At 35.4% G+C, this 24711-nt stretch overlaps 1 protein-coding gene across 2 annotated transcripts in view; it reads right to left on the reverse strand.

The window, feature by feature from the left end:
- Positions 1–1729: 1729 nt before the first annotated feature.
- Positions 1730–24711, reverse strand: part of CERT1 (ceramide transporter 1) — a 110400-nt gene continuing 87418 nt past the window's right edge. Inside the window, exons 11-18 of one of the 2 annotated variants that reach the window (XM_059175268.1) lie at positions 24453–24530; positions 17126–17221; positions 14373–14505; positions 13303–13373; positions 10419–10547; positions 9743–9872; positions 8447–8583; positions 1730–4788 (exon numbers count right to left, since the gene is read on the reverse strand). In XM_059175268.1, the coding sequence (XP_059031251.1) occupies positions 8456–8583; positions 9743–9872; positions 10419–10547; positions 13303–13373; positions 14373–14505; positions 17126–17221; positions 24453–24530 (765 nt within the window). In that variant the 3' untranslated portion in view covers positions 1730–4788; positions 8447–8455. The remainder of the gene's footprint in view (positions 4789–8446; positions 8584–9742; positions 9873–10418; positions 10548–13302; positions 13374–14372; positions 14506–17125; positions 17222–24452; positions 24531–24711) is intronic. The other variant, XM_059175267.1, reaches the window with a different exon arrangement.

Here is a 24711-nt window from a genome sequence, read left to right on the forward strand (position 1 = left end):
AGATAAAATGTATACATTAGGTAGTATTTTATGACATATAGATATTGGGATTTTGTGAAGCCAATAGTGAAGTATGTTAAGACCCATATCCCAAAAATGTTAGTCTTCAAGGATGTCAGTTCCTTCTAGTCTGACAAACCCTATACTCTAGACCTTATATACCTAAGGCAGTAAAAATCAACTGACTCTAATGGAAAGAAAATTGACTTTGGAGTCACTCAGAGGGCCTAGAACCCTTGCCTGGCCTGATTCCTCATGGTAAAGTAGGGTTGGTACCACCAACGCAGGAGCACTCTAAGGGAAGAAGTTTGTTAAAAGGCCAGAACGGTGCATAGAGATGTCCTCAATAATCATTAAGCCTGTGTTTAAAAAAAAAAAAAAAAAAAAAAAAAAAAATTGTGGCTGGATATCTTTTAGTATGTTTAAAGACTGTTAACATTTGTTCTTGAATTCTGTGGAAGAGAATGAAGAGGCCAAAAGTACCTTTATACTTGTGTAAGGCTATCCAAGTATATAGACATGGAAGGTTCATAGAAAAATTGTTTTAATGGGTAAACAACACAAATGCTAGCAAAATGAGTCCTGTTGTAATCTAGTTCAAACAATGGCAAAATCTAGAAGATGCCATAAAACCAACTCTATCTGAAATAGCTAATTAGAAATATACTTATTTGCACATTGTATTTCAGGTCAAGCTGGAGGCAAAAAGTGCATGTACTTAAAAATCACTCTTTAAAAACTCCTCATAAGTGTTATAAGGACCACACACTATTTGTCAATAAATATAACATATTTAAAAAAAAAGTCCAACAGTCGGATTTTCTCTCTAGCTCCCCACCAGATTAAGTAGTCCACTTGTGTTTAGAGGCCATGTCTTTTAAGATGGCCTGTGTCTCTCAATACGAGGGAAGAAACAGGCTCAGTTCCTTGCAGTATCATCCATGCAGGAACCCACTGAGTGAGTGAACTGCAAATCCACACTTCCCATCTTGTGGCTGTTCTAGAGCATATATTCCCTAAATGTAATGAGTGAAGTTGGCCACATTATTTAAATAAAGAAATAAGAGATAACTGATTTATGGCTAAGTACATGTAGTTGAATTGTAAGTGTGCATGACTGGCACTGTGCTTTCATTTTAGAAATACCCAACTGCATATGGCTTTACTTTCTAGCAATCTGAAAAAACCTTTGGACCAACTTCCATATTAAGAAATTCATTTTCAGGGGTGCCTGGGTTGAATGTCTGCCTTCAGGTCAGGTCATGATCCCAGGGTCCTGGGATCGAGCCCCGCCTTGGGCTCCCTGCTCAATGGGGAGCTTGCTTCTTTCTCTCCCTCTGCCTGCCTCTCCCCAGGCTTGTGCTCGATCGCTTTCTCTCTGTCAAATAAATAAATAAAACCTTAAAAAAATTCATTTCACACTGTAATCCACTACACAAGTATGTGCGTGCACGTGTATATACATATATACATATACGTATATACATATATACATACACATGGAAATATGTATGAAGATTAGCATATTATGAAAATTTGCACATGCTATGTACTTGATCTATTCCATTCTGTTCTATTTCATTTAAAAAAAAATTTATATTGTTTTCTTGATCCCTAACTGGATTACAACCCACAGTTTAAAAACTACTGGAGTCGAGTTATTTTAAGCTCTTAACTACTCATAATTACACAGGCAGTATCTTGGGGTTAAGGAAAACAATCAAGCAAATACATTTGTCCATAATATTTTAATACTTTTCCACTTTTAAATACTGGTTTTAATTCTGTGATTGTAACATGGAAGATCCAACTTTATTATTTTTTTAAAAACATCATCAGGATCATAAAGCTATTATAGAATAGTTACACTCTACACACTCCCAAGGTACTTTAAAATGATTATGTTTTGAGTTTGTAGATGAACAATGACAGTAATCCAAATACATTGTCTGTACAACTCGGACTAAATACTGGTGAAAGTGTTTAACTGGACAAACAATTGATAAGCTTAAAGATAACCAGCACAATTTTACAAGAGAACCAGCTCAGCCCAACTAAAATTTTCTTAATAGCAGCTGACACTGATGTTGTACAGGTGTACAAATTAGCCGATAAAACTGAACAAGTAGAAAACCTGTTGCTCCTTTCCCTTATTTTGTATTCTGACCCTCTCTCCCAGCCATCCTCTCCTTGGTCTGGCTGTCTTTGTGGCGATCCCAAACCAAGAGCTGCTGTGATCACCCCCTACCTCAAAATCAGGAGTCCTTAATTCCAAGTGAAACACTGTGCTCTCTTGTCCTGTACAGTGGGCACTCAGGGACAAACCCATCATCACCAATATTTTTCAAGTCTCTATCACAGTACAAAAGAGTGAGTAGAAAAAAGAGTAAAAGGATAATTTGTTTTGTTTTGTTTTTGTTTGGGGAAGAGAAGTAAGAAATTACTGTGTTTGGGAAAACATCATGTCCATTCAGACACTGACTAGGAATTAGTCATACAGATATAACCCCAGAGGGTCTGAATATGTTTAAAACGGCTAGTACCTCTCCAAATTCTGACCTCTGTAAAAGTCTTAGTATTCCCCAACTGATTTCTAAGTCTGATCGGATGGGATTAACTCTAGTGAAGTACCTGTACAGTTATTGAAAGGTAAACATATCTTCTTCTTTTTTAATATAAATATTTTTAGTGTAATCATTTTGTTTACAGAATTGCAAAAGTATATCATTAACATTTAGTGCAAATGCAACCAAGGGTAATTAGATTTAGACATTGATTTGTAAGTTTTCCATAACTTTGTAAAATGAAGCTATCCAATTTAGTTACGAAAGAGTTACCTGTCTGTGTTCATGATAGTTACCAGACATGGCAAGCAGAGTAACATTTACACTGGGCATAGAGAATTTTTTTGAGGATTCCCATTAGCGGCTAAGGTGAATAAACCTCCCCACCCCACCCAACCCTCCCAATATCCCATATCCCAACCCCATAGCTGATTGTAAAATAAAATAAAATACACATTTGAGGTATAAACTTTTCTTTTTTAAACATCACAATATAAAATGCTAACTGGTGATGTAGTAAACTCGTATGATAATTTGTCTTATTTGCCTTACTAGCATTACCACCGTATAGGCACTTTTCCACACAGTCAAATTATGAACAGCATTTTTCTGTAATAAGGCATATTCCATGCACATCATTTAGAGAAAGGTAAATTAAAAAATAGAAAAGATTTATGGAGCATGAAATCTGCGTGCATATAATATAAGCATATGTTTTATACGTATTTTTCTCTCTGTACAGAATAATAAATACCACTATAACTGATGCAAGTAATTCACTTCCAGGATTGTGCATATTAAGTGATCAGACTAATCCCATCATTAAATTATCATCTTGCATTCATCATTAAGACTCCATTACCATGTATGAAATATATACAGGACATGTTCTAAGCGACATGACTTTCTGCTTTACAAAATGGGTCTGATTTCTGTGTTTCTACAGAGATGAACAAGTCAGCAAAGCATGTACAAAATGCCTCTGACATATGTAAGCACATTTGTGTAAAAACACAATGAAGATTTTGAAGTGGGCAGTCATTTCTACTTCAGTGAGTACCATTCCTTGCCTCAACTCCATGCTTCAAGGTTTTTCACAGAGACCTAAAACTAAAGAAGGTATTTTACATTTAAGTTCTTATAGCAACTAAGGGAAGAATTTCAGTTTGAATCACATGGAATCCTTTACTGCTCTGCTGAAAATTCTGAGCAAGAGGCAAACAGGAGCGCTGCTCACGTTTTCTACGCGTATCTTCCAACACAGCCTTTAAACGGACCCAAATACCACCCAGACAGCCTAATTTACCTTTACAAGAAATACCGTGTATCTTCTTACACATTTCAAGAAAACATGAGCTTGTTTTATCCTTACCATTGTACCAGAAAGTAGTTTATACCCACAAGGTCTGTAATGTTTCTGTTTGGAGGCAGGCAGAACCAATTGAGGAATTACCAAATTGTGTTTGTAAACAAACTGAAAAAAATCTGTAGCACACAGAACAGAACTAAAAATATAATGGAAATATAAAGATACCTGGCGGAAAAAAATAAAGCTTTTCACTCTTTCTCCATCAGAACCAAGGTTCTTCATAGGAGTAAGACTATAGAAAAGGCAAAATCACAGGTTATTGACAGCCCTCAGTTATTAAGAGACACTTTACATAACAACATGAATCATTATAGAAATCAGCAGCAATGAATTCTATGATTATACAAAGCAAAAAAGTCAAAAAATTCTGAACACAGATTTAACCGTAGGCCTGAAAAAAGAGCTCCATCCAGATATTTGGTGCACAGAAAGCACATGCCCCATGTGCATTTAACTTTTGTGCTTTTCTTTTGTGCACGAAACCTGATACAAATGAGGATCTTAGGCCGGACCATAGTAAATTAAAAATTCTGAAAAAGTTTCCAAAAATTAAAGCATCAATTCCTAGTTGTGATTCAAAGTCAATTTTTTTTCTCTTCTAGGAGCAAGCAAATAAAAATATAGCCATATACATGTAATTTTACATGTATTTATAGTTATATGCTGAGCGAGGAGATCTAGCAGGAGACAGCTAGTGTTAGATGTTCACCTTTGCTATTGCAATATTTCTTCATTTTTGTATACAAGGCCAGGGTGTTGGGCCACAGACAAGGCTACAGATCCTATGTTCCAACTTAGAGCATTCAATTTATTTTTTCCTCCAACATGGAATGTCACACAGCCTTGCTTCAGTCACTGCAGGAAAGAAAATAAGTAAAAAATTAAGCAATATATTATTACTAACAGCTGCAAGACTACCCAAATAGGTTCCTCCTACCATTTGAATCCATGGAATGCATAGAACTCTATTAGAAGTTTATGCTTTAAAGATTTTCATCTTTAAAAAAATATAAAATTATTAACCTTATATATTTGAAACATATCTCATCAGCAAGGAAGAGAAGGCCCTAAGGAATGTTTTGAAAGCTAGGGGGGATAAAGGAAATATGCCATAGGTAAATAGGCAAAGAGGGATGGGGTGCCTGGGTGACTCAGTCGTGGGGCGTCTGCATTTGGCTCAGGTCATGATCCCAGGGTTCTGGGATTGAGCCCCGCTTTGGGCTCCCTGCTCAGTGGGGAGCCTGCTTCTCCCTCTCCCACTACCCCTGCTTGTGTTCCCTCTGTCACTCTCGGTCAAATAAATAGATAAAATCTTTTAAAAAGGGGGGGACCAATCAGAAGTTCTCTGGATTTGTACTCCCCAAACCAGCATTTCCTTCTTCTTAGTCTTCAATAAAAATTATGCCATACAATACCATTTATCAAGAATTTACGAGTTTTATTTAAACTCTGGGAAAGAGGTCTGTCTTATCTTTAACAAACATACTCAGACATCATCACAGGAGTTTAAGAGTTTTGACTATGAGGGGTGCCTGGGTAGAATCCATTTCATTGGAAAACATCATTCCAAACACTATGAAACAAATATTACTAGAGGCAAACAAAGATTTTTCACCATGTGTTAAGGTTTGAATTTGGTTCTTTGTCAGAAAGAAGCTCAAGTGGACTCAAGGCTAGAGCTAACTTTTGGCCAGTGAATCTTTTCAGGTCTGTCTTTATATACACTCATGTATGCCCATAAACAACGCTTCCTCCTTCCTCTGAGATGAATTTCAATCCCTTCCCCTCCAGGTCTTGTGTGCATATGCATGCGTGTGCACACACAGACAATACACACACATACTCAATAAGACAATGCCCCAAATCCAACAGTTCTGAAGCAAATACTGTTAATGATACTAGCATATTTTTTCAAATGCTGAAGAAAAATTATTCTTCTTTTCAAACACAGTTGAGAGCATGTTCTATATATAACTGCATTTTGATTTCTTTTGCTTAATCCCTAATTGTATTTTCTGCCCCACTTATTAGCAAGGCTCAGGATAGAGGTGAAGAAGAGAGAAAGCAGATTATAGCTGCACACTTTGTCTTGATTACAGCCAACAGCATTCTTCAGACATGCTAAGGCTGTGGGGAGAGACAATCCGGCTAATAAGTCAGGTGACAAGCCTATTGCCATCACGTGGCATCAGGTTTCTGCTTTATTTGATATAGCAGTGCAGAAACAAAATCAGCAAACTTCGTGTCCAGATCTAGCCATAACAATTCTAAAGTACAGGTTATTCTAAAAATAGCCAGAACATTTATGCAGTTCACTTATGCTTGAAGATAAGAGTCTCTCAAAGGTCGAGCTGTATCCCCAAAACCCTAACCATTCAGATAAGACCAGAATCTGTTTAACATTTTCAGGTAAGCTTTTTCCTGGGAAAAGCTAAGGATCTGTGACATCACTGAAAAAGCTCTTGTGTTAGTATTTGACAATAAATTAAGCCTTTGAGGGTTTTTTGTTTTCTTTCTTTTCTTTTCTTTTTTTTAAAGAAAGGCATACTATAAACAGCACCAGAAACCAGAATTAGTTAAAAATATCAGTCATTATGTAATTATTGAACGTATTATTTTTATCTAAAGAAAGTGACTCAGAATATACATTTCTCAGTCAATAATTTAATATTCAATATAGGTGAGAATGAGAGGACATTCATATATACTTGTGGCTAATGAATTATACTTTGGTAACCTCTATCAAAAATTTAAGTGTTAACACATACTGAGAGTTCATAGCAATAGAATTATATGAATTGCTCTCAAATGGACCAAGAAATGTTCAAAACTATTCATAATAAGAGAAATACAATATAAACTACACCCAGCGAGTATTTTTTAACCGATCGAGGTGGGAACAAGCCAAATTCTATTTCATACATTGTCTGAGAGGGGGGAAAGAGGCACTCCAATATGCAACTGCTGGTGAGATGGTGAGTTAATATGACCTCTATAGGAGCAATACCTAAATTAAAAATGCACAAGCCCCCTAGAAGTGTTGGCAGTGTCATATCTAGTAATTTATCCCAATATCAACTTGCAAGTGGATGTAATTATAACATCATTCCACCAAAAACTAGAAAAAACTTCAGTGTCTAGCAGTGGAGGACTGGTTAGATAAATTATGTGCATCTGTACGATGAGATACTGTACAGCTGCAAAAAATGAGGGAGGTCCATACTGTTATACAAAGTCCTTTAAAGTAAAGCAAGTGCAAAAACAAGTTACAAAACAGTGTGTTTTCCTAAACAACAATAAAAAAAGTGTGTGAGGGAGGAATACATGTGTATTTGTTTGTTCAGGCACAAAAAAAATTCTCTGGAAAGATACATAAGAAACTAGTAACAGCAGTTACACTCCTTCGTTTGGGGCTGGAGGGAGGGCAAAACTGGATGAGTAGGGAACATTTCAATGTTTATCTTTTCAGACTCTGAGCCATGTTAACATATCATTTCTTTAAAAAAATAATTAAAGATTCTGGGGCGCCTGGGTGGCTCAGTGGGTTAAGCCTCTGCCTTCAGCTCAGGTCATGATCCCAAGGTCCTGGGATCGAGCTCCACATCGGGCTCTCTGCTCCACAGGAAGCCTGCTTCTCCTTCTCTCTATGCCTGCCTCTCTGCCTACTTGTGATCTCTGTCAAATAAATAGGTAAAATCTTAAAAAAAAAAAAAAAATTAAAGATTCTGGGTGCCTGGGTGGCTCAGTTGGTTAAGCGTCTGCCTTCGGCTCAGGTCATGATCTCAGGGTCCTGGAATGGAGCCCCACATCGGGCTCCCTTCCTGCTCAGTGGGGAATCTGCTTCTTCCCCTCCCTCTTCCCCTTGCTTGTGTGCATGCTCTCTCTCTCTCTCTCTCCCCCAAATAAATAAATAAGTAAAATCTTTATTTAAAAAATTTAAACATTCCAGCTCTTTGTCCAAAGACATTCAGTGCAGCACTATCTGGCAATCAAAATATGGCACCAATCAATCCAGACATTAAGGTGGGACTAGCTAGCAACATTCATATAAGAGATTTTAAAGGAATGAGATCGTTTTGTATTATCTTATATCTTTATATGGCAACAACAGTCAAGATATATTGTTAGGTAGAAAAAGCATGCTGCAAAAACACTAAGTGTAGAATAAAGCCATGTTTAAAAAATAATAATATATGTCACTCACAACATACATACAAAAATATGGGAGAATAAACAACAAAACCAAAGTAATTTCTGGAAAGGGAAAAATATGGGGAATTTGTCTTTCTGGAATTCTATGGCTCCATAATGTTAAAATCTCTCTGCATAAGCAGATAGTATCTAACATAAGCAGAAAAAAACACATTTTAATGGCTAAAAACTACAACTACAACTCCGTCTGGGAACATCATAAAAAGTAGAAACTACTTCCAACAATTAACTAAATTATAGTATCTGCAAGGTCAGAGTAGTTAAAGTTTTTAAAAAGGGATAATATGTTGTCTTCCAGTACCTGTTAATACTAGAACAAAATGGGTTTTCCTGCAGTTTTTTCTTGGACGTAAGAAGTAAAACGTTTTAGAAACTTTGGATACTCTCGTTTTGCCACTGCCCTTAACACTGAGGCTGGTGCCCATCCTCCAGGGTTCACTGCAAGATAAAGGAAAATTAAAACCTGTTAAGATACAATTCTTCAAATGTACGCGAAGCACTCATTTTATTCCTTTGCTTTTAAAAAATTTCTGACGTTGGAATAGTTAATATCTCTTAAAGTCCTGACCTGACCATTAATTCCTTCATGCTAACCACCACACAAGAACACACAGCAAATAAGAAAGTGTTTATTACCTGTCTAAAATGTTCCTGCCTCCCTAAATTATATGTAAATATTAATACAGCAACATTTTAGGTTATGTCAGATTTGTCAAACTCTACTCTAATCAAATAATACCTCACTCAGGCATTAACTATATCTTTAAATGTAATAGCAGTTATGTCCCTAAATAAAGAAGATCTGAGGATTTGATTAGAGGGATTCCAATGACTCCTCAGGTGGGAAATAGATGAAGTAAGAAACTTAAAGCAGGCGATGATTCAGAAAACAAAAAAGCCTAACAACGAGAAAAAGAACTGTTACTTTTCTTTATCATTATTGCTTATGCTCCTAATTATATTTTATTAGACAAAGATAATAGTAAGATGGCTCAAAGCCAAGCATATGGGAAAGTGATCTAGAGATGAAGTATTAAAATTTTCCTATCAAGCCCCAGCCTCAGAAATTCTGATAGAGTAGTTCTGGAGTGAAATTTGGACATGGGTATTTTTAGAGTTTCCTGATAATTTTGATACACATCTCTCCACATTAAAAATCACTAATGTAGGGGTGCCTGGGAGGCTCAGTGGGTGAAAGCCTCTGCCATTGGCTCAGGTCATGATCCCAGGGTACTGGGATTGAGCCCCGCATTGGGCTCTCTGCTTGACCAGGAGCCCACTTCCCTTCCTCTTTCTCTGCCTGTCTCTTTGCTTACTTGTGATCTCTGTCTGTCAAATAAATAAATAAAATCTTAAAAAAAAAAAAAAAAATCACTAATGTAAATGATTAAAAAAACCTAAAAAGGCATTTAGATCATAGTAAGAAAATCTAGGGGTACCTGGCTGGCTCTGTTAGAAAAGCATGTGACTCATGATCTTGGGGTTGTGAGTTTGAGCCCCATGCTGGGTATAGAGATTACTAAAAATAATAGTTTAAAAAAGAAAAGAAAGAAAGAATCTGTATGACCAAGTACCAAAAGAAACCCCAAATACATACCATTAGCTACATATGTAATCTTGCATAGAATGTTGTCCCTGCTGATCTCCTGGTTTCCCTCTGGTGGGCTTACCAAAGTTTGACAAATCATAGCAATATTTATTTTGGCACGGACACATCGATTGTTTAGCTGCCAAAACAAATAACAGAAATGAAATATCAGTGTAGCAGATGCCCATTTCATAATCCCTATTGGTCTAATAGTACATTAGGTTATCCAAAACCACAGCTCATCAACATTTCCAACAAATCTTATAAGGAACCAAAAAATAATACATGCCAAGCTGCTAGGACATCAAGAATGATTTTCCCTCCTCTTAAAAAGCAGATGGACCTAAACCAAGATAGAAACCACAGAGGATTTGGTAGCAGTTGATCACAGCTTGAGAAGGAACAGTGGAAAGCAGCCTTCCATTATCTACCCATTCTGTTCTGTTTCCTCTAACCATTCTGCTCGGTCTCTAACCTCAGGAGGAAAGGAACACAGCCCTGGTATTCACAGCCATGACTGCTGCCCTCGGGTAACACATAGGCTATACTGTTCCACCATAAAAGAAAATCTAAGAAATGTTAGCAAGTATCTGTGTGTGTGTCATATGTGTTTATCACTCTTGTTCTACGCTGTACGTTTAGCTTCATACTGTACAACTATACACATATACATAAGTGTACTTACAGGAGCACTGTCGTGGTCCACAGAAAAATTACACACTATCCAGGTTTCAGGGTCATTTTCAGTCAAGGCTGGTATCTTTCGAATGGCAGAAAGATATAATACATCTCGCTGAGAAGCAGGCCAAACTCTCTGTGGAAGAAGTAAAAATCTTTTGAAAATATAAACTACTTTTAAATTCATATGTAATATGGAACTACCGGAGAAGCAAACATAAAACCAATGAATATCTTAGGCAAAGGTAAAAATCTGTCAAATTTTAAATGGAAAGCATCTGAAAGTACCCAGCAAAGGATTAACTATGAACAATGAATTAATGGCTTTGCAGAATAACAACATCAAAGGAATAATCCATTTTTTAAAAAACTGGTTTTACGTAACAAAAACTTTTGCCATTAAAGCATTTTAAAGTGTACAATTTAGTAACATTATATTCATAATACTATGTAAACATCGCCACCATTTCCAACATTTTTTATCACCTCGAACAGAAACTCTGTACTCAGCAATTAATTCCCCATTAACCCCTTCCCCAAGTTCCTGATAATGTTCTGCTTCTAAGTACAGTATGAAACCTCCATTTAAAGTGCCATGACACTTAAAAGCTAAGGTTTCAGTGTAAGAAGACTGCTTCTTTGATACCATAATGACATCCGAAGAACACCAAATCAATTAGATTGAATCTTTCAGCTTTATGGTATGCAAGGAAATTTACCATGCTGGAATGATATGGAAGTGAGGTCTCTGAAAACTGAGACTATGTACTTTTAAACAAGAGAAAAATATGTGTAATGCCTGTCCTAATTGTAGTATAATAAATAGCCAATAACAGTGTCAATACAACACAAATCACTTGGAAAGTGAAATGGTTCATGTTTTAAAGATGCTAAATTTCAAAAATAGGTGAAAGCAGTGCTGAGCAAATCTATGTGAAGCCAATAATTTTAAAGGCAATTGTGGCTGTGTTAGAACTAATGACTGCAAATCCACAAGGATGACAACAAGATGAAAATTTAAAGAATGAGAATGACTTAAATTTTAGAGAGAAGCAGATTACAAAAGAAGATCAGATTACAAAAGAAGCTAAATTTAAAGGGAAAGTTATAAGCATTACTGAATTTTGTTGAAAAAAATTATGAGAATGTTTATTCAAACACAACTCTCGCTTAAATTTTATGACATTTAAGGGATATTATTTTAATAGTTTTTGGCTTTATTTTTCAAAAGTGATTGTAATACAACCTATATAAATCCTTCCCTCCATCTCCAATTTATGAATTGAAATGCTTTCAAGCAGACTGTTTTCCAAGATCAATTATCTTCAGATTGTAAGGTTCTTCTTACTCTTTCTATGCATTCCAAATTATAAGGTAATTAATCGGTATTTTTAACATTTACTAAATTTTAAGTTTCCCTTAGACTCCCCAAATGTGTATGCTAAAGGAGAATCTTGTTACACACTTCTTTTTTAACTGAAGGAAAGTTGACCTATAATGTATTTTTTACACATTTCTTGATCAGCTACCATGTAAAATCAAGCCGAGCTCAAAATCAGTACATACAAGATGCCTCATATGACAAAACTGAGTTCAAGAAATACATAACTCATAATATTGTCATACATTCAGGTCAATTAAAAAGTCATTTAAAGAAGAGAAAAATGAAGAACCTACTGAAGTACTGTATTTCTTATGTAACATATTATATTATGTTGGATGGATCCTTCCAAAATCACAGTTCCTTTTTATTATTTTCCTTTTTAAAACTTATATTAGTTTCAGGTGTACAACGTATTTATTGGACAATTTTATACATTACTCAATGCTCACTACAGTAAGTGTAGTCACCATTTGTTACTGTAACCTTACTACAATATTACTGACTACATTCCCTATACTGTACTTTTCATTTCTGTGACTTATTTATTTTATAACTGGAAGTTTGTACCTCTTAATTCCCTTCATTTATTCTGCCCACCCTCCCACATATCACCCCGTTTACTGTTCTTTACACAACATATTTGGCAATTTTCAGGGAACAGAGCAGAATAAGGTAAGAGAAATATTAATTCTTCTATTTTAAATATCTAGAATAGCAGAGGAAGGGATGAAGTAAAAGTAAAATGAAAGTGAATCAATTTAAATGACAATGTTTTTGTATGCTCTTGGTATATGACCAACTCCTTAATAGTTACATTTAGCAATTTTCACTTGCTTTCAGATAATCCACTTAGATGACTTTCATATCTATCAGTCTTAACAGATATCAATAATATACTTTTCATTCCCGTCATTACTATGGTCACAGGAAACTATGATTCACTTTTGTATTTGGTAACAATCACTCATCTCCTATAAAGACTAGATGCTACAAAAACATTTAACAGGATTTCAGTATTCTCTAAACTTTAAGTGCACGTAACTTATTGGAGATCTTTATCAAACACACTGTTCCTGGACATTTTCCAGTTTTCTGAACCAGGTTCTGCTTTTTTTTTTTTTTAAGATTTTATTTATTTACTTATTTGTCAGAGAGAGAGAGGAGCGAGAGTGAGCACAGGCAGACAGAGTGGCAGGCAGAGGCAGAGGCAGAGGGAGAAGCAGGCTCCCTGCCAAGCAAGGAGCCCGATGCGGGACTCGATCCCAGGACGCTGGGATCATGACCTGAGCTGAAGGCAGCTGCTCAACCAACTGGCCACCCAGGCGTCCCGAATCAGGTTCTGCTTTAAAGGAGCTGATATCCTATCAAATATGTGGCATTCATGCATCATTAATAAAATCTTGGGATCTTTTATGGCATTTAATTTCCTGCCAAATTTTACTTTAGAGAATTTCTATGTCTCAGTTTAAACTACAGTGAAATCCTTTTGGGATGAAGAAATCTTTACCTTATGCGTTTGATAAATGATGATTGCATTATCAGCTAATGTCTCCACCACATGGAAGTTTTCTATAGTTGCTGAAATGAAGAGAAAATATTAGTAGCCTCTTCCTAAAACGTGATTAACTTCAGTTATACTAATGGACACTGTGATAATACAGGCAGGATTCTGCCCTATCTTGGCTAAGTCCAAAGGGAAAGTAGCTAATACTTCATATTAGGGCTATAGACAGTGGCCATGAGACATGATCACCAGGAAATCTCATTTCTTTTGGCCCTGTATCTAGCTTCCACAACAAGAAAGCAATTCTAATCACACTGCATTACTCAGACATAAGTTCCTATCTAATACTATGACCATTTCTTGTAATCTCTAATTTATTGAAGCTGAATAAACTGTTCTATAAAGGCTTAGGTGACTACATTTGTGAAAAAAGAACATCAAACTATCACTGATAAACATCTTATGATGTTCACAACTATCTGTATCTATGAAATTTTGTTCCTAAGAGGATCACACACATGCACGTGTGCGCGCACACACACACATGCACACATGTACACACACACACACACACACACACACACACACACACACACACACCACACAAGAATAACTCTAAACGGATCACAGCAGGACTTGTCTAGGGTTTACCAAGGAAACAAAACAGACTGGGAAAGTAGATGATAAAGCAGAAATCTTTAATTTTAGTCCTGGCCTTTCCACTAATTAGGGTCTGTGGCTTCTGTCAAGTCACTTAACCTATCTCCTATCTGAATTTTACTTTTTCATCTATCTAACATGCAGGTTTATTGAAGTACTGAATCAAATGCTGTAATATAGTCAGAAGCATTTTGTAACACTGTATGAGCTCTATTTCACTGTAAAGCTCTATTTAAATTAAGTTAAAAAAAAAAAAAAGTAAGTGCAAGCTATTACCAGATTTTCCAGGTATTTTCTACACTGACTTTGTAAACTGTAGGTGAGATGCAAAACACTGGATTGGATTTAACATTATATTCAAAATAAATTCAAAATAAAAATTATATTAAGGTATATTAATAATGGCAGCTTACTTTCCCAATCATTGCGAACATCAACATTCCAGAAGTAATTGCAGACCTCATGTCCTGTAACACCTTTCACTGCATGGGTAGCTTTCAAAGGATCCAGAACAATCCCATTTTCTTCTACTTCCCTTCGATATACCTAAAGAGGATATATTTAAAAACCTGTTTAAAAAGTAAAAATCAAACTCCTAAAGCACAAACTTGGAAGCAAGATTTAAAATTTTGCTGCTTTTTAGGAATTTCATTTATGAAAAACTATTTAAGGAACATAAACATTCTGCTAAAAGAAAATATAAAATCTCAAATTATTGACAACACATAAAAAATACTTAAAGCTATAGATCTGGGGTAAACTTCAACTATGAAAAACATACATATTCAATGAACACCTAATTACAAGAGTTGTTAAATTAAACCTGCTTAAACATCATCTCCTTAAGGATACTGATTTAAGGCAATTTTATTCAATGCTACATACCCTGCATCTAGAGTAGTATCTGAAACACAGCAGCAGGCTCTCAATTATTTGTTGAATCAATGACTCACAGCTAAAATGGCATGAAGATCTATGCTATCTTGCTTTGTATTTTTTATTTTTTTAGAGACAGAGAGAAAGAGAGAGAGAGTGAGCATGTGAGTAGAGGGAAGGGCAGAGGGCGAGGGAGAGGAGAATTTTAAGCAGGCTCCACTTTCAGAGTAGAGCCCAACACAGGGCTTGATCTCATGACCCTGAGAACATGACCTGAGCTGAAATCAAGAGTTGGAAGCTTAACCAACTGAGCCTCCTGGCATCCCTATGCTATTTTCCTTTAAATACCAAAGTTGTATACCTAAAGTGCTAAGTAAAATTAATTATCTCAAAATTATAGGTTTCTACTTTAGGAAGTTTTGCATTAAGTTCTTTTCAGAAATGAATAATCATGTTACTGTAGGAAGAACCAGCTCTCAGTTTATGGAGTGCTTTATGGTTCCAGAAATTGTTAGCACATTTCACATACAGCTCTTAAAAATCTCTTAAAATCTTTCTCACCAAACTACTTTTCCCTACATGCTTATATTCATGTTATGTGGACGGCTATCCTCCCAGTCACCCAAGTTGGAAACTTTAGACTTTTAACTCCTCCTCACACTTCACATAGCTCTTAAGCTCATCTGTCATTAATCTTCTATAAGACATCTAACAGCCTGACTTTTATATTACTGGCTACTTTTTTTAGGTAGGCCTTCATTCCCATGTACTTGATTCTCTTAGTTTCTTCCTTATCAGCCCAATCCTAAAATGTTACTTTGCATGCAGTGGCTAACTTATTGCTACAGACAACAGACTATTCTCCTTGGTGGACTATTTTATACTATCCATAACCCAAGCCCTCTCTCTATTAGGTTGTGGGCTGTAGGAACACTTACTCTCTATTTCTCATTCCACACAGAGGGACTTCATCTAGACTGTCACTCCTGGTTTCTCTTTATCCCCTCACTTTCCCTTCCCAAGGCGGGCAACAAGGACTTATCCGAATGTTGAGTATAAAATAAGGACTTAGAGGCCTGGCTCACCCCTTTTTCTACAGAGAGCTTGTGTCCTGGTTTTCTTCTGGGGCCTACTCTTGTGGGAAGGGCCTGTGATTGATTATCTAGCTATGACAGAAACATTGTTTTAATTCTCAGGTAACACATTAGCAAGACCTAGTGGCTGCTGATCTAAAGCAATATCCTCCAATTGACTTATTAGATTTATAGCTAACATTCTGATATTTCATCTGCTGTTTCTTCATATTTTTTAATTAGTCCCCTATTCAGGAGGAAAAGACATTCCAACATCTGATATTGTATCTGGCCTGGTAGAATAATTCTGGTCAACACTGTCTATGCAAAACTCCTGAATAAGAAGTTTGCTTTCAAGCTTTCCCTTGTTTATGTGTGTGTGTGTGTGTATACACACACACACATATATGTGTGTATATATATATATATATTTTTTTAAATCTAAAATACGCTCGCATCACCTTTGTCACAATCTTGCTTCCATTTCCAGACATAGTTCAAATGCTTCTCCTCAGTATAAAACAATCTGTTTCAAATCACAGAGATCTTTCTTTTCCAATTTTCTTCACTACTCATCTTCATTCGATACATTATCAGATAGAAACAAATAATGTCAATATCCTCCTTCCCCAACAAAAGTTTCAGCTTGGAAAAAGTCTTGTTAAATATCTCTTTATCTTTAGCATAGTGCCTTGGGCATAAGTATTCCAAAACTCAATGCAGCTGTTGTTTTGAATCCATCTATAAAACTTATTCTTTGCTCTTTGTCTCTTCTGTTTAAAGATGTGAATAAGATTAGCAGACCCATCTCCAAATATTCAAAGAGGATGCAATGAGAGAAAGGACAAGTGAGGGACAGGAAAAAAGGGCAACAAAGTGACATCTGGGTACAATATTTAGTATATTAAACAATAAAGAGAAATATCTAAATACCCAGCAACTAATTATGACTTATTCATATGTAAACACCCAAATTTTATTTTCTCCATGGCCCAGGTAAAACAGGACGGTTTGTACATAGATTTTTACTGTGATCTTAAAGAGACTGTGTAAAAGCCAAAGTACATTTTGCGTCCTAGTATCTGGTGTTTCTTTGAACATATGTAGTAATCCGTTTAAAAGGAATTTTAAAATTCATTCACATCAATGGTTAGTAATGATAATATGACCTTAACAGAGCTGCAGTTAGCAACCTATAACATTTTACTGGGAATTACCTTCATTTCTCCTTCTTCTACAACCAACTGCCAATTAGCATCTCCACCTACATCCTGTAATGAGTAAGTCATGTGGTTTTGCACCATCTCTTCAACCTTGGAAAGAAAAAGTAAGCCATTAAGAATCCATATCCAATGAATAGCGATGGCATAATCTCTTAGACAGAATGATATTCAGTTTGTTTCAGTTCAGAAATGTTCTTAGAAAGCTCAGCAACCAAATGCACAAAGGTTAGTATATTTTATACAGTGCTGAAGGGTTTAGTCCACATTCCAGGTATCATATCCAGGTTAATGACAGGGGGCAGAAACCGAGAGAAAGAAGATGCTTCACTCAAATAACATATATTGGTCTAATGTGCTTAAATAAAGTGAGCAAAATAAGCATTTTTCTGGGGGGAAAAAAATTCTTCCTTAACCATAAAATGCTTTTTTACGGAGATAATGTCTTAAAACATAAAATCATGTGACACTAAGGGTAAAAGGGACACAAGTTGTTCTAGTCCAATGCTTCTATGTTTAAGACTACAAAGATAATAGAATGTTATATGGCAAGATTTCCCTATTAAAAGGATAACAAAACTTTCATTGCTTCACTGATAGATTTTGCTTCTACCAACAATATAAGCCACATTAAAAAAACTAACCTAAGCCCGATTTATTTGACTCCAATTTCACTGTTTTACATTCTTTTAGGGAAAGTGCAAATATGCACATCTGCAAACATTTACAAATAATCACCTTTTAATGTCTTTAAATTACTAGCTAGTCTTTTTAGTGAAATTTAAATAAAACCTATGCTTTTAACTATCACAAATTACTCCTACACATTTTATATAAGCAAATAAAACTGAGTATTTCGGGTGCCTGGGTGGCTCAGTGGGTTAAAACCTCTGCCTTCGGCTCAGGTTATGATCTCAGGGTCCTGGGATAGAGTCCCGCATTGGGTTCCCTGCTCAGTGGAGTACCTGCTTCCTCCTCTCTCTCTCTCTGCCGGCCTATCTGCCTACTTGTGATCTCTGTCAAATAAACAAATAAAATTAAAAAAAAAACCCAAAACCAAAACCAAAAAACACTGAGTATTTCACACTCCCAAGAATCCACAGATTCACTGGTAAGATTTCATGTGAGTGCTATTCGTAAACACTACTAGTTTCAAACATCTTTTTAAATAGATGATAAAAAGATGGTTTATGGAGTTGCTTCCTTTATCATGTATGCAGAGACACTTTTTTTACATTCCATTTACTAACCTTTAACTCATAATTTTGTTTTATATAATAAGTACATCAGAAAAGGCAGGAAAGCGTTGGAAATATATATATTATACTTCCACTTAATTTATTCCTAAATTCGACAACTTATTTTACATAAAATCTACTGCATTCATTAGGGATATAGAATTAGAACCAGGTTTACACATATTTTCAAGTAAAATACAGTAATGGTTTATGGCAAAAATTGCTAAAATTATTAACTCTGGGGGTAAATTTTTCTACACAGAAGGATGTTATCAATATGTAACAGTGACATGTACTTCTCCTACATTAAGTTTTCTAGATTTCAAAATCCATTTCTGCTTGTAGGTATGACTTTAAGTATCTCCCTAATTGGTAATAATCTTAAAGGTATTGATAAAAATTTTATACTGAGGTTCTACAATTATTTTAGTACTAAATAAAGCACTAACATAACATTTTATAACTTTATTCATAATCTTCAAAACAATGTGAATGGTATTGAGCTAAAGGTTTGAAAGAAAATTAAAAATGTGACAAACAGTACATTCTATGATATATTTTTTTAAATAATCTCTACACCCAACACAGGACTTGAACTCATGACCCTTAGATCGAGTCACATGCCAGCTAGGCACTCCATATTCTATGGTTATATAAAGGCTTCAGTAGAAAATATAACTCCAGGGGCTGCCTAGAAAAATTTGTGTGCCTCTCTAATTTTGAAATCTGCTCTGAGAGAGTAAGGAGAACTAATACAGGATTTCCAAGTTATGAAGACATACAAAACATACTTGAGTTCCCAAAGAGGAAGGAAGAAAGAGAGTTCCAGTTAGTATACATAAATAAAACAACTGCTGTAGAATTGGCTTGATTCATTGGTCTGTGTCACAGTGTGACTGGGAAAAACTTTTACCCTTTTTAGATCCTAAGATCTTAAAAAATTTTTAGATATGAATATGTACTTTGTAAGTGGGACACTAGGACTTCAGAACACCAATATTTATTACCAGATTAGAAGCAGAAAGAAATGCTCCCCAGAAATAAGACCTACTTTAAGTAGACCACTTGTTATGTAAAAGATTTTACTGTGCTAAAAAACAAAGAGTTCTGTTTCAAAAAAACATTTAGTACTGTGTTAAACTCTTTTGTTGTAAAGTATGCAGGTAATTGTATTTTCGTTTGGGAGATTATTCCTGCTAAGTTATTTCAAATGTTTCAATAATAAGAAGATAGTTTTGTGTTTTGGTCCCAAAGAAACTAGATTCCACAAATATAAAGTGAAAGCTATTTACATAGGTTAAAACAATGTACGGTAAGTGCATTTAACATTGTTTTTTTAGAAAGATGAAAAAATGGTATTACTACCACAGTTACCACTGCATCTATGGAAAACTGTTTAGTCTTTTGCTCTGATGTACTTCCCTGACTTAAGGGGCTTCAATAAGTTCAACAAAGAAATAAAAAAGATGAATTTGTGCTGTGATTCTAGGAAATTAAAGAAACTAAAGTACCCAATTATTAGAGTAACCGTCTCTGCAAAGCTTTCATCATGGTATCTTTACCCATTATGGCATCTTCCTTGAAGTAATAACACTGAGATTAAGAATCTGAGAGGTGATGCAGGTAAAATCTCACTCGAATGATTTTCATGTTCACCGCAATAAAATGTGAGGAAGTAAGTGTTACTACTGGGGTAGTGACTTGGGCATTTGTGACCACACTGGCTTTTCGAATCTACCGTAATGACCTGCTCTGTTTATTGTTTTCAGTTATGACTGCATTTCACAAATAATTGGGAAACAAGGGGCCATTGCGTTGGATGACAATAATAAAACAGAAGCCAAATTTACTTTTTTGTAGGCTCAAAATCTGATACACTAGGAAACAATATTACTAGTAACATCTGGTGTCACTTTAAGAAATAAAAGACTGGATCAGAATAACTAAGGCAGGTTTCATCTGGTTTAATAGTTTTAAATTGACTACACATAATTTCAGGAATCATGCCCTGATTTTTCTGGACCTAGAGTTGAAAATGATAAGCTGACATACACAGCATTTTAACAAATGAACTATGAAAAATGGAGATAAAGCACATTTAAAATAAGAGATGATGGCATACCAATTCTAGCCTTTTCTTCTACCACCCATTTGAGTCACTCAGTATGCCATTTTAGAAGGCTAACTGGATTTTTCTAACATTACCAATACAGAAATTTTTATTGATGATAAAACAAATATATAAGGGACAAAATTCTAATGAACGAAAGTCTAGATGGGTTCAAAGACTGCTGAGATCTCTCTTCTCTTTTTTGTCATCAATTTTTATTGATGATAAAACAAATATATAAGGAACAAAATTCTAATGAACAAAAGTCTAGACGGGTTCAAAGACTGCTGAGATCTCTCTTCTCTCCTTTCACTCATGTGAAAGGAGTACAACTAGGCTTATTGTTACAGAGTCAGAGGGATTTGTTGGATGGAATAATTTACTAATAACAAATTAAGGGGCGCCTGGGTGGCTCAGTGGGTTAAGCCTCTGCCTCTGGCTCAGGTCATGATCTCAGGGTCCTGGGATCGAGTCCCACATCGGGAATCTCTGCTCAGCAGGGAGCCTGCTTCCTTCTCTTTGCCTGCCTCTCTGCTACTTGTGATCTCTCTGTCAAATAAATAAATAAAATCTTAAAAAAAAAAACAAACCAAATTAAGAATGTACTGTTAACCCAAGAGAAAAATGTACAGGACATGAATAGTCAATTCACTAAAGAAATGCAAAAAGACAGGGCGCCTGGGTGGCTCAGTGGGTTGTGCCTTCAGCTCAGGTCATGATCTCAGGTTCCTGGGATCCAGCCCCACATCAGGCTCTCTGCTTAGCAGAGAGCCTGCTTCCTCCTTTCTCTCTCTCTGTCTGCCTCTCTGCCTACTTGTGATCTCTCTCTGTCAAATAAATAAACAAACAAACAAATAAATAAATAAATAAAATCTTAAAAAAAATAATAATAAAAAACAACAACAACAAAAAAAAGAAATGCAAAAAGCCAAGAAGGAAAAATACCACTTTTTAGGGGCACCTGGGTGGGTCAGTGGGTTAAAGCCTCTGCCCTCGGCTCAGGTCATGATCCCAGTGTCCTGGGATTGGGGCCCACATCGGGCTCTCTGCTTAGCTCAACTTTTTTAATGAACAGTTTGGCATTAAGAATAAAAAAGACCTCAGAAGTGTGTGACCTCAGAAGCTTCTGTCTTAATAATTCCACATCTAGGAATGTATTCTAAGGAAATAACTGGATAAGTGTACAAAGATACATACATATATTACACACACACACACACACACACACACCACACATATGGATGGTATATATATCAGTATGCTCTTGCAGCACTATTTATAATATTTATTTATAATGGAGACAAACTGAAAATAAACTAAATATTCCATATTAGGTAAGTAGGTAAGTCCTATATGTATATCCATATTAACAGACAAGGAGATGAAGACCCATGTTTACTGATGGGAAAATGGGTTTCACTATAAAAAAAAAAAGAAAGAAAGAAAAAGCTGGTACAAAATAGTATATATGAAACTGCCTACTTTGGTAGAAAAAAACAGTTACTAAAGTGTGTGTATTTATCCATATGTGGCTGATTTTATTTACTCCACTTTCTAGTTCTGCTAAATTAGAATGTATTATTGTACAATAAACACAGGAAGGGTTAAATACATAATTACCACAATAATAAAGTATCACTATGGACATAAAGGGGGAAAAGAGATTAACTGCTAGAGCCCAAGTCTGCTAATGACAACAAATGTTTTAGCAAGAACAATAAATATTTAAAGAACTCAATGCCATTCTTCTGCAACTCTGCCTCTTTTGGCATATAAAACAGTACAATAATTAATAGCTAAAAACAGAATCTGAATTATCATGAGCATCACATATTAGAAAAAATCGCACCAGAATTATCTTTCTCAACTTATATACCTGAGTTACACAAAATATTAAAAAGTATGCTACAATTTGGCAAAATCTTGTAAAAATCTGGGCACCTGTGTAGATATTCATTTATATTTGAAGAATTTCAGCTCTTTTAAAGCTCTATAGGTTGGGTCCAATAGAGGCATCTATTATGGCTTATACTCTTTTACTGCTCTCATTACATTTTCATTTATAGCCTGTGTATTCCTATAATTTGAGGGAAAATGGTCACCAGTACTCATGGGCTTTAGTCTGTTATTTTATTATTTTAATGCAAGGTGGAGTGTAGCAGAATTTTGTCACTGATTTATTGCAAATATGAGATGCTTTTAAAAAGCTTGCATAGGGGCACCTGGGTGGCTCAAGGGGTTAAGCCTCTGCCTTCGGCTCAGGTCATGATCCCAGGGTCCTGGGATCGAGCCCCACATCGGGATCTTTGCTCAGCAGGGATCCTGTTTCCCTTCATCTCTCTGCCTGCCTCTCTGCCTACCTGTGATCTCTGTCAAATAAATAAAATCTTATAAAAAGCTTGCATAAATGAACAAAATTAAGAAATACTGGAATAAGTTTGTTTCTGGGTGATTTCTGATGCAGAACTGATACATCTCTTTCTCAAAAAAAGTTCAAAGAGAAAAAAAGCAGCAAAAGTAAAAAAAATACATTTTGGGCCTTAACCTTAACTTTCACCTTTATTGCATACTTAAAAAACAAATGTAAATTTTATTCATATGTAAACTAAGAAATCTGTTCTAAATTATGACTTTAAAAAACATTTACTAGAATACAGTTGACCCTTGAACAACATAAGAGTTTGAACTGTGCAGGTCCACCTACACATGGATTAGTTCCAATAAATATAGAGCAGTATTGTAAATGTATTTTCTCTTCTTTACAATACTCTTCTTTTCTTTTCTCAAAGTTACCTTACTGTAAGAATATAGTATATGATACATATAACATATAAAATGTATTTTAATCAACTGTTTATATTATTATAAGCTATTATTAAGTATTAGTGGTTAAATCTGGGGGGAGTCAAAGTTTTATGTGGATTTTTGACTGGAAGGGTCGGTGCCCCAACCCCTGCATTGTTCAACTGTACTCTGATAGAGAAAAAATAATGTAGAAAATTGATTATTCAAAGAAATTGTTATTATTATAAAAATAGCTAATAAACAGCTATATAATAGCTAATAAAAGCTCACTTATCTAGCATTTACAACATGCCAGGCTCTAGTCAGATCACAGTCCTAGCTAAATCACAGAAGTGAAGCACAGAAGAAGTAGAAACGTTGTCCAAGATCACGCAACTAAGCAGGATTTAAACTCAGTCGTTCTGACTAAAGAGCTCAGCTTCCTATCGTAAGGTAACACAATGTAATGCAATAAAATACAATCACCATAAAGATACAAAGCTGAATGGCAAAGATAAAAGGATTGAAGAATTTTAAAAACTAATGCTGATACTAAAAATCATTCTTTCGATAATAATTTGACTTATATATTATGAGGACAGAGACTGTTAGCATCTAGCTTCCTGTCTTAAATTCCTAAATATGTAATAGTGCATCTGAACAGGAATATTAATTTATAATATCCAAGGTAATTTGCATAACAAAAATCAGTTAAATGGAGCTTAGTATGACAAGAGTAATGAGACAAATATTTAAAAAGATACTTCCTTGTTCAATTATGAGATATTGTAAATTACAACTGGGGCTGCTAAAACCTGCTTTTATGCTGTAATCTAACATATCATGTAAACCATGTTCATCAAAGTTGCTGAATCCTGTCTGAAGAAAGAGATACTACATGATATTTAAAAACCAGATTATCTTCTACTTGTTGCAATTCAGTTTGAAATCGTTCAGGAGTACCTCCTATATGGCAAAGTTCCTAGCTATTCACAGCAGACGATACAAAGGGCACATGCAAGCCTGACAGAGGAACTATTTAGTAGATACGGCCTTTTTAATGCTTATTGTTACTATTTAAAAATTCAAAGCCAAAACCAGTGGCCTAACCAAAAGATAGCTAGGAATTGGGAAAGCAGGCTGAAATATAGCAGAGACAGACTCAAGTCCACTCTATACAGTCATACAGTACCTGGGAGCTGAATCTGTGAACATCGTCAGAGGCACTGACTAGATCAATGGAAGACATGGAGGAAGAGCGACTATAGGGCTACCAGAGACAGACAAAGAAAAAACCAAGTAATCAGAACAAAGGCACAACAGAGCATTCAGTACCAACTTCCAAACACAAGATAAAGAAAGAAAGAACAAAGCACTATATGAAACAAGCTCAGCAGCAAGTGCTGACTTAATGCACCTATTATGGTTTATGCTCCAAAATCTTTCTAAAA

This window comes from Mustela lutreola, chromosome 5 (genome assembly GCF_030435805.1).
Source record: "Mustela lutreola isolate mMusLut2 chromosome 5, mMusLut2.pri, whole genome shotgun sequence".
Lineage (NCBI taxonomy): Eukaryota > Metazoa > Chordata > Mammalia > Carnivora > Mustelidae > Mustela > Mustela lutreola.